The sequence below is a fragment of the Geotrypetes seraphini genome, chromosome 8 (genome assembly GCF_902459505.1).
Source record: "Geotrypetes seraphini chromosome 8, aGeoSer1.1, whole genome shotgun sequence".
NCBI lineage: Eukaryota > Metazoa > Chordata > Amphibia > Gymnophiona > Dermophiidae > Geotrypetes > Geotrypetes seraphini.
The window spans coordinates 135,166,498-135,182,310 of NC_047091.1; the positions used below are offsets into that span (position 1 = coordinate 135,166,498).

General features: G+C 44.7%; 1 protein-coding gene across 1 annotated transcript in view; it reads left to right on the forward strand.

The window, feature by feature from the left end:
- MAPK1 (mitogen-activated protein kinase 1) overlaps positions 1 to 15,813 on the forward strand; it is a 116,551-nt gene that overhangs the window by 36,973 nt on the left and 63,765 nt on the right. The window contains exons 3-4 of the mRNA XM_033956876.1: positions 2,747 to 2,936; positions 13,406 to 13,522. Of these exons, the coding sequence (XP_033812767.1) occupies positions 2,747 to 2,936; positions 13,406 to 13,522 (307 nt within the window). The remainder of the gene's footprint in view (positions 1 to 2,746; positions 2,937 to 13,405; positions 13,523 to 15,813) is intronic.

Consider the following 15,813-nt stretch of genomic DNA (forward strand, 5'->3'; position numbering starts at 1 on the left):
TGTGTAAGAGATCTGCTTCCTTAGCTTATGTGTAAATTTGTAAGATTTTCAAAAGTTGGTACAAGGATCATAGTGTTGGTGTCTTTGCATTCTTCAGTTGTGCAGATCCTGGATTTTCTCTAAGACAGCCTGGATAAGAAACTACAAGGGAACATCAACAAACATGTATACCAATTATTGTATATTTTAAAAATGTCAATAAAGATGATTGAACTAAAAAAAAAAAAAAAAAAGACAGCCTGGATAAAGTATTAGCTGTGGTTTTTCTTAAGGTTCAGGTCATGGTGTTGGTGTTTCAGGGCTGAATTAAGGGTAAATTCTTAGATGACCATCCAGATGTACTCTTTGTGTAGATACTTCGCGCCATCCTCCAAGATAGCCACTCTTTCCTTCTTGGAATTTTAATTTGTACTCTCAGTCTTAATGTGGTCTCCTTTTGAACCTCTGTCCTCCTACTTTCTTAAGGTCCTTACTTTGAAAATGGTGTTTCTACTTGCTTATTTCTTCAGTGTTGCATGCTTGCAATCTCTGTCCTGCAGAGAACCCCTTTTGATATTTTTCAAGGAGAAGGTTATGTTGCATTCAGTTCCATTGTTTTTTCCCAAGGTGGTTATGTCATTCCATTTCAATCAGTCAGTGGTTTTGTCTGTTTTAGGTTCTTCTACAGGCTGAGAAGAGCAGTATCAATTGTACAAGCTTGTTGTCAGGAGGGTTTTAAAGGAGTATTTGCACAGAATGGACCAGTTTCAGTGATTGATCATCTCTCCATTCTTCTGGGAGGATGCCATAAAGGACTTACCATGTCCAAGAGTTAACTAAATAGATCAAGGAAGCAACTGTGTCCGCGTACCTCCTTGGTGGCAAGTCTTCTTTGGAGGGTCTCAAAGTGCATCCTATGAGGAGTCAAGTGATTTTCATTTTAGATCCTTGTGACCCTGGGCAAGTCATTTAACCCTTCATTGCCCCAGGTACAGAACAGCAATCAACTTCTACAAATTCTACACAGCCAAAATAAAAAAACAATATTTTGCCACCAAAATAGAGCACAAAATGCTAAATAGTAAGAAATGTTTTGAAATTATGCACTCTTATAACCGCTCTACCTGATTTAAGCCTGTCTGACACCTTAGCCCAACCAAGCACACAAAACCTAATAGTGGTTAAAGCTATAGCCTCAGCACCCTGAGGATGTGGGTTTAAACCCATGCTGCTCCTTGTGACCCTTGGCAAGTCACTTAATCCCCCATTGCCCCAGGTACATTAGATAGATTGTGAGCCAACTGGGACAGACAGGGTAAAATGCTTGAGTACCTGAATAAATTCATGTAAAACTGTTTTCAGCTCCCTTGGGAGAACAGTATAGAAAACTGAATAAATAAATAAAAGAAGGATGAACACTACCCAGCTTATCGCACCTGGAACGAATTTGATACACTCAACAGAAGATATCACCCCACACGAAGCTGTACCCTAGACACACTCCCCTCAAAATTACTTGCAAATGCATCAGAAGCAATTACACACTGACTAACAACTCTCCTTAACACTATCCTCCGCACAGGTCACCTACCACTTCAAATGGTTGTATAGTCTTGGCCCTGATACCCAAAACTCAAGGTTCAGACCGATTGCAGGAATTCATATTCTAACAAAGTTGATCGAAACCCTAGTCTGTAAACAACAAATACATTGAACAACACTCTTGTCTCCACTTAACATGGTATAGATTCAGAGCCCAACACAGCATGGAACTTCTACTACTCACCCTCACAACTATCGCCAGGCAAACACTAAGCAAAGGTCAACAGGCCATTCTACTCCAGCTCGACATCTCTGCAACATTTGACTCTGTAGATCATGACCTTCTCCTGTCAGTGAGATTGACATTTAAGGCCCAGTACTTAGCTGGCTCCATACTTTCCTAAGCAACAGCATATGTAGTAAGGGAAAAACTAAACATACTCTAGAACCTGGAAATCATTCTGCAATGTTCCTCAAGGCTCCCCTCTGTTGCCAATCCTCTTCAATCTCTATATGAGTTCTCTAGGAAATAGCTTCAAAAAAGATGAACACCTACTAACATATGCAGACAGCATCTTTCTTCTCATACAGCTAGATCCCACCTCCACCTATATCCCAAGAAAAATTGAAAGCTGGGCCAAAAAATTATCCAGTCTATTCTCTTTATAATCCCGCTAGCTCCCAAACAATTGGTCCAAAGTGGTTTGCAAAAGAGAAATACATATAATTAGGAGATATAAGCAGAAATTACAACAATATTAATGCAGATTATGATGTCAAATATTTTGCAAAAAGTTGGGTCTTCAAGAGGCCTCGGAACAAATCATATGATTGTTGAAATTGTATTTGGCATGGTAAAGCATGCCATAATGAGGCTACCTGATAATAAAATGAAGACTCAAAACCTTGTAAGATGGTAACATTTCTAAATTTAGGGAATTAAGTGAAAAGCGGTACTTGGTTCCATTTCGCAGCAATACTCTGTCATTAAGCCATAGATCTAAACTAAATAGACAGTGCTGGTGTCCACATTAGCACTATCTCTATATTCAGGACCATTGGCTATTTAGCTAGCAGTGCTGAATATATGGACTATGTTAAATGCTGGTGTTTAGGCCAGTGACCTTGCCGATTTGAAGATTAGGGCTGGTATGTAATGGATCATGTTCAGAAATTTTGTTTCCTACATGTACAGGTTTGTTAGATCCCTTAAATCCTGCTGCAGATATATTGTACAGGACCTTATGGAAACAGATCTGTACAAGTTATTAAAGACACAGCACCTTAGCAATGACCACATCTGTTACTTCCTCTATCAGATTCTGAGAGGTTTAAAATACATCCATTCAGCCAACGTTTTACATCGTGACCTTAAGCCTTCTAATCTGCTGCTGAATACTACATGTGATCTCAAGGTTAGTCTTGCCAAACATGTTTTTACTGGATCTGTATTGACTGTTTTGTATCTTTTTGTGTCTGTATTTGTTTAGTCTTCGAAATTTGTTTCTTATCATGGCATTCAGATTAATGAAGCTTGTGTTGAAGATTTAAGAGATTTTCTGTAATCTCTGCGGAGAAGCTGGGGGATACAAGCATATGTGCCCCTGAAAACAGGCCCTTGGAGATCTGCAGGCAATCTATCCCTGTACAGTTGGTACTGGAAGTTGTGACTCTTGGGTCAGGGAGCTCAAGTCTGGCAGAGATGTGTCTATGACTCTGTTTAGACAAGGTATTTGGGGATTTACCTTGGGGGCAAGTAGGAGGAGTACCTTCAGTTCAACTATTAGGAAAATATTTCCCCTGTGCTGATGTACTTGATATACCGTCTTTTCAGTGGTAAAATCAAAGCGGTTTACATATTACATACTTATACTGAGGTTTTTATCTGTCCCTAGAGGGTTCTTAATCTAAGTCAAGCAATCTCAAGGTGACCACAGTTCAACAAATAAGTGCCAAAAAGGTGCTCAAACTGACCAAATGACTACTGGAGGGATGTAAGCATGACCCCCCTCCCATCCCCCAAAGATGTGAATGAAATTTATATGGCAACTGTTTATATGACAGCTTCAGATATTCTGACCAGTCCTAATAGAGTAGCAGGCAGGATCCTGAAGGAGCCTGTTGGGTGGTGTAATGAAACACAGAAATGGGAACTCAGGCCCATACTCCACTCTATCCACTACACTTACAGTGGAATATGTGAACCTTCCAAACTCAGTCCTAAGCCCACTGTACCCATATATACAGTCATGTGAAAAAATTAGGACATCCCATGAAATATTCAGCTCTTTCTTAAGAAATGTTCACATCTTTTTTAAATTTATCTCTGGAAAAGAAAGTGAGATCTCTCTGAAAGAGATAATGATTACTGCGGATGGGCCGTTTGGCCTTTATCTGCCGTCATGTTTCTAAAGTGATGTAATTGCAGATAAACAACAAAATTTTTTCTTGCTTTACTCATGATGCAAAAGATATCCACAAAAATGTGTATTCTAACTGAGGAATAAATTAGGATACCCTACACCCTAATAGCTAGTGTTACCCCCTTTGACTGAAATAACCTCAGTGAGACACTTCTTGTAGTCATCTACCAGTCTCTGACATCAGTCTGAGGAAAGTTTGGCCCACTCCTCAATGCAGAATTCTTTCAGCTATGAGATATTTGAGGGGTTTCTTGCATATACATCCCATTTCAAATCACCCCACAAAAATCTCAATGGGATTAAGATAAGGGCTTTGACTCGGCCACTCCAGGACTCTCCAGTTCTTAGTTTTCAACCAGTCATGGTGGATTTACTGGTATGTTTTGGGTCATTATTGTGTTGCAGGGTCCAGTTCCACTTCCGCTTTAATTTTCTGATTGTAGAGGTATGCACTTTCACATCAACAGTAGCAAGAGCCTGCTGTAGGTCCCGTGATGACATTTTAGGGTGTTTGGAGACTTTTAATATCTTGCGGTCTTCTCTGGGGTTCTACTTGCTTGGACGGCCAGACCTGGGCACGTTGACAGTTGTTTGGAAAGGCTTCCACTTGTATACTATTTTCCGGACCGTGGAATGGCTAATGTTAAATACTTTCAAGATCTTTCTAAATCCCTTACTAGACATATAAGCTGCTAGAATTTTATTTCTGAAGGCCTCAGACAACTCTTTTGATCTCAGCATGGTGTTCACTCTCACCACAGCAGTCATGAGCACAACAAACTAAATGTCTGAGGTTTAAGTAGGGCAAACCTCCTTCAAAATGCTGAATAACGATGTTCTAATCTTGTGCACCTGTTGTGATGCAGATGTGTGTGATTTGAGTTAGAGAATGACACGGTGACGGTTTACCCGCGGCCACCGCATTTAAGCCGCGGGTCACCGCCGAAAACGGGGAAGAAAACTAGCAGTCGCTGCGGTGACGGGGACAAGGCCATTCACCGACCGCGGAAACGGTGAACAGGTTTGTCCCCGCGGGCCAATGTACCCCCTTCTAGGAACCGCTATTTACCGCCCGACGCCCGATTCACCCCCCCAGCAGGACCGCTCGCACCCCCACCCCGAACGACCGCTCGCACGCGCTCCCACCCGCACCCGCGATCGGAGCAAGAGGGAGCCCAAGCCCTCTTGCCCGGCCGACTCCCCGACGTCCGATACATCCCCCCCCCGGCAGGACCACTCGCACCCCCACCCCGAAGGACCGCCGACTTCCCGACAATATCGGGCCAGAAGGGAGCCCAAACCCTCCTGGCCACGGCGACCCCCTAACCCCACCCCGCACTACATTACGGGCAGGAGGGATCCCAGGCCCTCCTGCCCTCGACGCAAACCCCCCTCCCCCCCAACGACCGCCCCCCCCAAGAACCTCCGACCGCCCCCCCAGCCGACCCGCGATCCCCCTGGCGACCCCCACGACCCCCCCACCCCCCTTCCCCGTACCTTTGGTAGTTGGCCGGACAGACGGGAGCCAAACCCGCCTGTCCGGCAGGCAGCCAACGAAGGAATGAGGCCGGATTGGCCCATCCATCCTAAAGCTCCGCCTACTGGTGGGGCCTAAGGCGCGTGGGCCAATCAGAATAGGCCCTGGAGCCTTAGGTCCCACCTGGGGGCGCGGCCTGAGGCACATGGGCCCAACCCGACCATGTGCCTCAGGCCGCGCCCCCAGGTGGGACCTAAGGCTCCAGGGCCTATTCTGATTGGCCCACGCGCCTTAGGCCCCACCAGTAGGCGGAGCTTTAGGATGGATGGGCCAATCCGGCCTCATTCCTTCGTTGGCTGCCTGCCGGACAGGCGGTTTTGGCTCCCGTCTGTCCGGCCAACTACCAAAGGTACGGGGAAGGGGGGTGGGGGGGTCGTGGGGGTCGCCAGGGGGGTCGCGGGTCGGCTGGGGGGGACGGTCGTTGGGGGGAGGGGGGTTTGCGTCGAGGGCAGGAGGGCCTGGGATCCCTCCTGCCCGTAATGTAGTGCGGGGTGGGGTTAGGGGGTCGCCGTGGCCAGGAGGATTTGGGCTCCCTCCTGGCCCGATATTGTTGGGGAGTCGGCGGTCCTTCGGGGGGAGGGATGTATCAAACGTCGGGGGGGGGGGGCATCAGGCTTTCAGGATGGGGACAGACCTTCAAGGGGGGACAGTGCAGGGAAGTCAGGGAATTTATATTAATTAATTTTTTCTCTGCGTGTTTTGTTTTTGTATAGTTATTAACTAATATTTAACTAAGTTTTAAAGTTTTAAAGAATGTTTCCTTTATACGTAAATAAAGAAAAGTGAATGGGATTGCAGTGGCGGTGACGGGGCGGTGAATGGGGTGGCAGTGGCGGTGACGGGGCGGTGAAGAGGATGGTGAGACGGGGACGGGGCGGTGACGGGGATGGTGAGACGGGGACGGGGCGGTGACGGGGATGGTGAGACGGAGACGGGGCGGTGACGGGGACCAATTTTTTCACCGTGTCATTCTCTAATTTGAGTCACTTTAAGTAGAAGGATATGTGGGGATGTCCTAATTTATTCCTCAGTTAGAATACACATTTTTGTGGATATCTTTTGTTTCATGAGTAAATCAAGGAAAATTTTTGTTGTTTTCCTGCAATTACATCACTTTCTTTTCCAGAGATAAATTTAAAAAAAAAATTTGACATCAATATGTGAACATTTCTTAAGAAAGAACTGAATATTTCATGGGGTGACCTATTTTTTTCCCTTGACTGTATATGTAAGCATGGCAGGAACGAGACTGCTAGCAAACAACGTCAACAGAGGAACAGAGCAGGCTTTAAACTAAGAAGAAGGGGAAAGCCGACAGTTGACCTGACGTCGACGGTTCGGACGAGAGTATCCAAAGAAGATACTAAGCGGGAAAAATGCTGGGTAGAAACAAAAGATGGACTACGGGAGTCAAAGGATCAAGAGAAACTTGAGAACAAAAAGAAGAGCAAACAGCAGGAGCTAGAAGAACGGGTGAAAATGAGGAAACAGGTTGAGGATGAAAAAGACGCGCCAAAGGAAGAAGAAGAAAGAAACAGAAATCAGGGGCTGGCAGCTCATGAGGGGGACGGTAGGAGGAGCAAATCACAAGGAAAAACAGCAGGAAAAAGAAAAAAACAGGACTTAAATTGCTTGTACGCAAATGCAAGGAGCCTAAGGACCAAAATGGGAGAACTGGAAGTCACGGCCAAAAAAGAGGACCTAGACATCATTGGAATCACGGAAACATGGTGGAATGAGGAAAACAAATGGGACATAGTACTGCCAGGGTACAAACTCTATAGAAGAGACAGGACTCACAAGAAGGGTGGAGGAATAGCACTATATATAAAGGACACTATTCACTCAACTAGAGTGGATACGGCAGCAAAGGTGGAAGGATTGAAATCATTATGGGTTAAATTACCAGGAAGAAATGGATTTGACATAAAATTGGGACTGTACTATCGTCCACCTGGACAAACAGAAGCAAACGATAAAGAACTGGAAGCAGAATTGAGGTGGGAATGCAAAAACAGAAATGTGATGGTAATGGGGGATTTTAACTACCCCGGGATAGACTAGAGTATTGGAAACTCCAACTGTGCAAGGGAAACAGAATTCCTAGAGGCTGTGAGGGACTGCTTCATTGAACAGCTCGTCAAGGAACCAACGCGAGGGAATGCCACCCTCAACCTAATCCTCAACGGGCTAGGGGGACCTGCAAAGGAAGTGGAAGTAGTAGGACCACTAGGAAACAGCGATCACAACATGATCCAGTTCAAATTAGAAGTAGGAACAGCAAAAGTGAAGAGAACCACAGCGACAACGCTCAACTTCAAGAAAGGGAACTATGATGCTATGAGAGCAATGGTGAGAAAGAAACTCTGAAATAGCTCAAGACAAACGGAGACCTTAGAGAAAGCCTGGTCCCTATTCAGGGACACGGTGCAAGAAGCACAAAATCTGTACATCCCCAGGTTTAGGAAAGGGTGCAAAAAAAATCGAACAAATGACCCGGTATGAATAACCAATGAAGTGAAGAAAGCGATAGGAGACAAGAAAAAATCGTTCTGAAAATGGAAAAAGGACCAAACTGGGGAAAACTGGAAGGAATACAGGAAACACCAAAAAGAATGTCACCGAGTGGTTAGGAGAGCAAAAAGAGAATACGAAGAGAGGCTGGCTGGGGAAGCAAGAAATTTCAAAACGTTCTTCAGATACATTAAAGGGAAGCAATCGGTGAGGCAGGAAGTAGGACTGTTGGATGATGGAGACAGAAAGGGAGTGGTAAAGGGAAGATCGTGCCAAATGAACTTACTGCACTTCTTTGAAGGGATAAACAGCCAGATGGACAAAGGGGAACCCATAGACATCATTTATCTCGACTTCCAAAAAGCCTTTGACAAGGTACCCCATGAGCGACTACTTAGGAAGCTGTGGAACCACGGGGTGGAAGGGGACATATACAGATGGGTTAAACACTGGTTGGCAGGCAGAAAGCAAAGGGATAGAGTGAAGGGCCACTACTCGGACTGGAGGAGGGTCACGAGCGATGTTCCACAGGGGTCGGTGCTCGGACCGCTGCTGTTCAATGTATCTATAAATGACCTAGAAACAGGGACGAAGTGTGAAATTATAAAATTTGCGGATGACACTAAACTCTGTAGCAGGGTTAAAACCATGGAGGAATGTGAACACCTACAAAGGGACTTAAAAAAACTGGAGGAGTGGGCAAATAAATGGCAAATGAACTTCAATATAGAGAAATGCAAGGTCATGCATATGGGGAAAAAGAACCCAATGTTCAGCTACAAAATGGGGGGATTAGTACTAGGGGAAAATAATCTTGAAAAGGACTTGGGTGTGCTGGTGGATACAACAATGAAGTAAACGGCGCAATACGCAGCAGCCTCGAAGAAAGCAAACAGAATATTGGGTATTATTAAGAAGGGTATTACAACCAGGACGAAGGAAGTCATCATGCCGCTGTATCGTGCGATGGTTCGCCCGCATCTGGAGTACTGTGTCCAATATTGGTCACCGTACCTTAAGAAGGACATGGCGATACTTGAGAGGGTTCAGAGAAGAGCGACAAAAATGATAAAAGGTATGAAAAACCTTTCATACGCAGACAGGTTAGAAAGGCTGGGGCTCTTCTCCCTGGAGAAGCGGAGACTCAGGGGAGACATGATAGAGACTTTCAAGATCTTGAAAGGCATAGAGAAGGTAGATAAGGACAGATTCTTCAGCCTATTGGGAACCACAAGAACAAGGGGGCACTCAGAAGTTTAAAAGGGGACAGGTTTAGAACCAATGCTAGGAAATTTTTTTTCACTCAGAAGGTGGTGGGACCTGGAATGCGCTTCCGGAGGTTGTGATAGGACAGAGTACACTACGGGGTTTCAAAGAAGGATTGGATAAATTCCTGAAGGACACGGGGATTGAGGGATACAGATAGAGGTAGGGATAGGATTATGAAAGGGTATAGATAGAAGGATAAAGGGGATTAAAGGGTTTTAGACAAGGATCACCTTATAGGTCATGGACCTGATGGGCCACCGCGGGAGCGGACTGCTGGGCGAGATGGGCCTCTGGTCTGACCCAGCGGAGGCAACTTCATATGTTCTTATCTTATGTTCTTATTTGAATTGATTTTCCCAATAATTTGTTGTATGCATATTCATTAGGGATATCTTGAAAACCCAACTGGCTTGGGGTCACCCAGGACAGGTTTAACGACCACTGGGCTAAGGGGTATTCCAGGACTGACTTGAGAAGTATTGCTTTAAGGTCTGTTGAATGAAATGGTAGGAACAGATTGAGAGAGCAGATATGGATCTTTAAAGCCCAACTAGTTTGTCTAGACTTTCTTTAAGTCTTAAAGTTTTTTGAGGACAAATAGGATAATAAGTCCTCACAAATGGTACTGATGTCCAGTGGAACTCATGCAGGGAAGAGTCTAATGTTTAGAAGAATCCAGAAGCTTTTAAAAAGCACTACTGAGCATGCATACAGTTTCCTGCTCAGCATAATTGCATGAGACTTGTCTGGATAATGTCATCAATCTGTGAGGACATGTACTCTGCTGACAATGGAGAGCATCTGTTAGTGGTAAGTAACTTGAAGGACTGATGCAAAAAGCAGTGTGTTAGCACTGCTGACCACACACAGGATTCCCACAAAAAATTGCCACAAGTTGCAGTATTCAATGAGCATGCAAATTATTTCTGTGTTAAAATTGTGATGATAATCTGCAACTCTTTGACAGATATCCCTCTTCCTGTCTTTACCCGAGTCATGATTGACAGATAGGGTGACATTTTTAAAATGTCTCCTGTTCCCCCACCCCTACCCCATCAAACAACATCCCTGGTAGTTTAATGGCCCTGCTAACCTTCCCACAGTTTAAAAAAAATGTCTCTAGTATTGTAGTCTAATTTAAAAATTTGTCTAATGACCCTGCCTCCTCCATTAAAAAAATTTAAAATCCCTTTCTGAGCCCCCCCCCTTAGTTTGAAGAGTGATGCCCACTTGCTCCTGCCTCTGATGGTGCCGTAACCTGCGTGAAATTTTTTAAGAGTGAGAGGGTCACTAGAGTACCAGGGATGATGTTCAGAGGAACAGGAGAAAGCAGATGCAGACTGCTGTGAAGTTTGTGTCATTGTGGGGATAGCTAGACAACTAGGGAGGGTAATGCAGACATCTGGAGCAGGATGTTCAAGTGGGGAGGGGGGGGAAGGGGCTGATAGACTCTCAGTCCTCTCCACAAACCCTTCTTTGTTGCCTTGGACCCTGACATACATTTTCTGCAGTAATTGTGTGACCAAAGGTTTTTTCTTTTTTACACACAGTGGAATGGCAAATTCACCGCATTTGCATGCATTAAAATGCAGTTGCAATAAGGGTTTCCATGTGAATTAACACTCATGCTGAAGCCCTTTCAGCATTGCTATCCCTTGGTAAAACTGAGCTCATCGTGCAGGAAGCTGCTTGGTTATACAGTAGTTTGAGTTTTTGCTTTCCTTTTCAATTTAGTACAGAAGAGGCACAACATAACAGGTTTAGTATGAGGAAGCAATGGGTTGCAGTATGCCAAAACCATGCTTTAGTGGAAAGTTTGAGATTCATATTTTGGCATGTCTAAACTCCTAAAATATTGCCTTTGTATTTTTATGTCATTTATTTCCTTCAGTCCTCTGAATTTTTAATTTATACTGGGAAGTGTTTCATACAGCATCAGTTTTCATCCAGTATGCACTTGCTTCAACTGTCATTTCTACCTAGGGAGCCCCATAGTATTTCCCTATCTGTCCCAGTGGGCTCACAATCTATCTAATGTACCGAGGGCAATAGAAGGTTGAGTGACTTGCCCAGGGTCATAAGGAGCTGCGTGGGATTTGAACCCACAACCTCAGTGTGCTGAGGCTATAGCTCTAACCAATAGGCTATTTCTTCCTTTCCCTATTGCCTGGTTAGCATGTTATTTTACTGGTATTAAGTAAATTGTGGGTCAGCATTTTGCCCTATCCTACTGAAAAAAAGGATGAATGCAAATCAGCAAGCAAATCATCCCTGTGTTGCTGTTACTGAACTAGATGATTTTCTGCTAAATGAGTATACATCTGTTAAAACATCATACAGTACGTGCCAGCATCCGAGTATCTGGTAGTCTTGATACTGTTTAAATTTCTATTTTTAGTAGTAATATTTAGAGTTAAGTATCATTAACTTTTTAAAATTTTACTAAGTAAGTAAGTAAGAAAGATGTTGAAGACACAATTGTTTGTGGAGGCTTTTTTTTGAAATTGTGTTGGTAGACATATTTAATAAGAACTCTGGATTGTGATTGTTGCACTTTAATTAATGGGGATGGATAACATGTAAACTCATTTAATTTTCATATTATTTTAAGTGGGTTAAATTACTATGAGATTGGAATGTAATTGAATGCATTTTGTAAATCTACAGTCCTTTGAACTACTGTGAATGTTTTAATTGTTAACCGCTTAGTATAGGGGGTTTAGAAATTTTATAAATAAATAAATAAAATAAATAAAAAAATGGAATAGTATTGGGTTGCTTGCATTTAGGCCCTGATTCTCCAAAGTGCCGTCCCGATTTTAGGCAGCTGTAGGCGTCCTACAGCTGTCTAATCAGCCAATCGGGATGCACGTTTTTTTAAAAAAATGCTCCCCAGGCAGGCCTGAAGGCGCCTCCGGGAGCCTAGGGAGACCCGCAAGATGCCTAAGCTCGCTTAAGGGCCATAGGCGAGCCTTAGGCGTCTCCCTAGTAGAGGAGAAGCTTAAAATGTAGGCCAGCAAAATGCTGGTCTACATTGTAAGTAGACACGGCCGCTATACTTAATCGCGGCAAGGGATCTCTCTGCCGCTATAAGTATAGCGGGCCGCGGCCTGTCCGATCGCTGGCAGGAGGATGCCCAATCCCTCCTGCCCGAAGACGCACCCTCCCCCCCCTGACAATATCGATCGCTGGCAGAAGAGTGCCCAATCCCTCCTGCCCGAAGACGCACCCTCCCCCCCCGGCGCTAACAACCCCCAAACCTCCACCCCACCAAACTTACCTGTTCTTATAAGAACAGGTTAGTTTGGTGGGGTGGAGGTTTGGGGGTTGTTAGCGCCGGGGGGGGAGGGTGCGTCTTCGGGCAGGAGGGATTGGGCACTCTTCTGCCAGCGATCGATATTGTCAGGGGGGGGAGGGTGCGTCTTCGGGCAGGAGGGATTGGGCACCCTCCTGCCAGTGATCGATATTGTTGGGGGGGGGGCATCTTCTGGCAGGAGGGTTTGGGCACCCTCTTGCCAGCGATCGGTAGTGTCTGGGTGGGAGGGAGATCGGTAATGTCGGGGGGGGGGGGGGCGGTTGGTAGTGTCGGGGGGGCATCTTCTGGCAGGAGGGTTTGGGCACCCTCCTGCCAGCGATCGGTCAGGGGGCCACGGCCCGCTATACTTATTGCGGCAGAGAGATCCCTTGCCGCGATAAGTGTAGCGGGCCGTGTCTAATCTAACCCAATTCTCTAACCAGCGTCTGTAACATGGACGCCAGTTACAGAATCGGGGTTTAGTGTAGGCCGATTCTGAATAGGACGCCTCTCCCGGGCGTCCTATACAGAATCAGGGCCTAGGTGTCTTGCGGGCCTCGCCTTCAATATAGGTGGCCTGCCTGGGGAGCATTTTTTTAAAAAAGCGTGAATCCCGATTGGCTGATTAGACAGCTGTAGAACGCCTACAGCTGCCTAAAATCGGGACGCACTTTGGAGAATCAGGCCCTTAGTGTTCACTTTTAATTATTTAAGTAATTAACTATATCTGTTTATACATCCAATGACTTTTAAAGATTTTATCTGTTTGTTCAAGTTGCTTTCCTTGAGGGTGAAGCAAAAACTAGAAACTGAAGATGGTATCTCTAAATGCATTTTGTTAACTAGATCTGTGACTTTGGACTGGCTCGTGTTGTTTATCCAGACCATGATCACACTGGTTTCCTGACAGAATACGTGGCCACTCGCTGGTACAGAGCACCAGAAATCATGTTGAATTCCAAGGTAAGCAATGCAACTTCATCAACATTAGATAACCCACAAAGACTGTGTTGGGCAGGCCTACATAGCCTGGCTAACCCGGTCACTGAAATACAGACTTTGTATTATGGTAGCACTCTAGGTTATAATATCTCTTTTATCTATATTCCCCAAAAAACAAATCCAAACCCCCTGTGCCAATAGGATTACTGACAAGCAAACAAACCAGGCTTGGTATTATCAAAATAGAGAATTTATTTATTTTGCAAGTGGCAAATAATAATAATTAGATATGAGACAGTCTAGTACTTAGATAGGTTAGCATGCATAAGGGATACAATTGCCCACTATCGTTTTAGATTATTTAGAAAGCAAACACACATTTTCCTTATAGGTTAATAATCCTGCCTTCTTCCCACTGTTACACAGAAAAACTGATACGATCTGTACATGCAGGGAAGATCTTTCTTGGACAGCTGGAACTCTGGCAGAATGCAGGAATTACTGGGTCACTACCCAACATGGTCTGTGTGGGAGAGATGCCACTTGGACAGCAGGAACTCTGCAGGTGTTGGGAGGAAGCCCAGCACTTTGAACAGCTGTGGTCTGGTTTCAGCACTCCTTCAGACATCGGTCACATACCTGAAAGGCAGCAGCTCAAGGCATAGCATAGCCAGCAGGTCTCAGGATTAGGAACCACCAGCATGGAGTCCCCTCTGGGAGAGTCTTTGCCAGGAACCATGAGTGTGGGATCCCTTCTTAGAGAGTGATAGCCCAGAACCATTAGCCCTCTTGCGAGTTCATTTATACAATATTTTGGTTCCTGTCTGGAAAGATGATGCTTTCCATGCCTCTTGTTCCAACTTCTTGACTTGAACATCTCCAGAAATATCCTTTAGACATTTTTTTCAGAGAAATTCCAGGAACCTTGGCTCCTGGCTGGTGGCCCCCAGAATGTTTGGGTACTAAGTTATTTAAAAAGGCAGATAAGGCTCCAAGCTGGAACATTGTGGCGGAAACAAGTCTCAGTAACTTGATATACCTTTGGTCTGTCTCAGTATGTTCTTAAGAAATTGCATTTTAGAAAAAGGATATACGTGTGTATTTATAACTGAGCCAAAACAAGATTGTTTAGAATGACTAGGCTAACCAGAAATTGACTAGAAATTCCTAAGCAAATAAAAACTGCAGTGTAGGTTTACATATATTCAGAATTTGAATATTGCGTCAAGTGTTTTGTCGGGGGAGGGGGGGAACCTGTTTATAAATGGAATCCCCAGTGGCAGCAAACATATTGGGTGCGAGGGTGGGGGACTGTTTGACCTGCAATAGGGAGGGAGGGTGGCTGCTAGACTCGCAAGGGGGAGACTGCTGCTGCATCCATGATCACGAGGGAGACTGCTGACCCAGAGGGATGGGAAGGGAGGCAACTCGTGGCAGATCCTTTACTGTGGGGACAAGGCCATTCACTGCTCCATGGGGTAGTGAATGGCTTTGTCTCTGTACCTGTAGCAACCAGTAGATTTTTTTTTTTTCCTGTTCCGGCAAGTTTAGCTGCGGGTAATAGTCACTGTGTCATTCTCTAGTTTGAAGTCCAGTATATCCTGGTGGAAGCGCTCAACTTGCTCCTCTGAGTGTGCTCCCGTGTTCTTCTTGAATATCTCAAGATAAACATCAAAGCATGGACTTTGAGAGACATCCTACAGCCCATTTCTATTATAATTCTTCACCAGATTCTCAACCAATTCCATGTAGTTTTCGGCCTTGTGATTACCTAGGAAGCCTGAACCACTGTGAGAAAGCTGTTCAAGCCACTTTCTCCTTCCTAACTAGTTTCTGCGAAATTTCTTGTACTTCAGGATCTTCTTTATCTGTGGTCCGATGAAGACACTAGCTTTGACGTTTGCCTAAGATAGATTAGGGAAAATGTCTTGAAGGTACTTGAAGGCTGCTGACTCCTTATCTAGAGCTCTGACAAATTGTTTCATTAGGTCCATTCTGATTTTCAATGGTGGCATCATCACCTTCTGAGGGTCCACCAGTGGTTCACTTGTGACGTTTCTCCACACTGAGAACTCGGTCTGCTGTGACCAGTTCCGCCTTTGATAGTGCGCCTTTGTGTCCCTGCTGTCCCAAAGGCAGAGATAGCAGAAACTGAAACTGATGGTCTTGATGAAAAGTTTAATAAAAGTCTTCACAAATAAAAGCAATGCAAGTGAATAATGAATCCATAAAACACACACACAATTTTTTTTACTGTGTGTTTTATGGATTCATTATTCACTTGCATTGCTTTTATTTGTGAAGACTTTTAT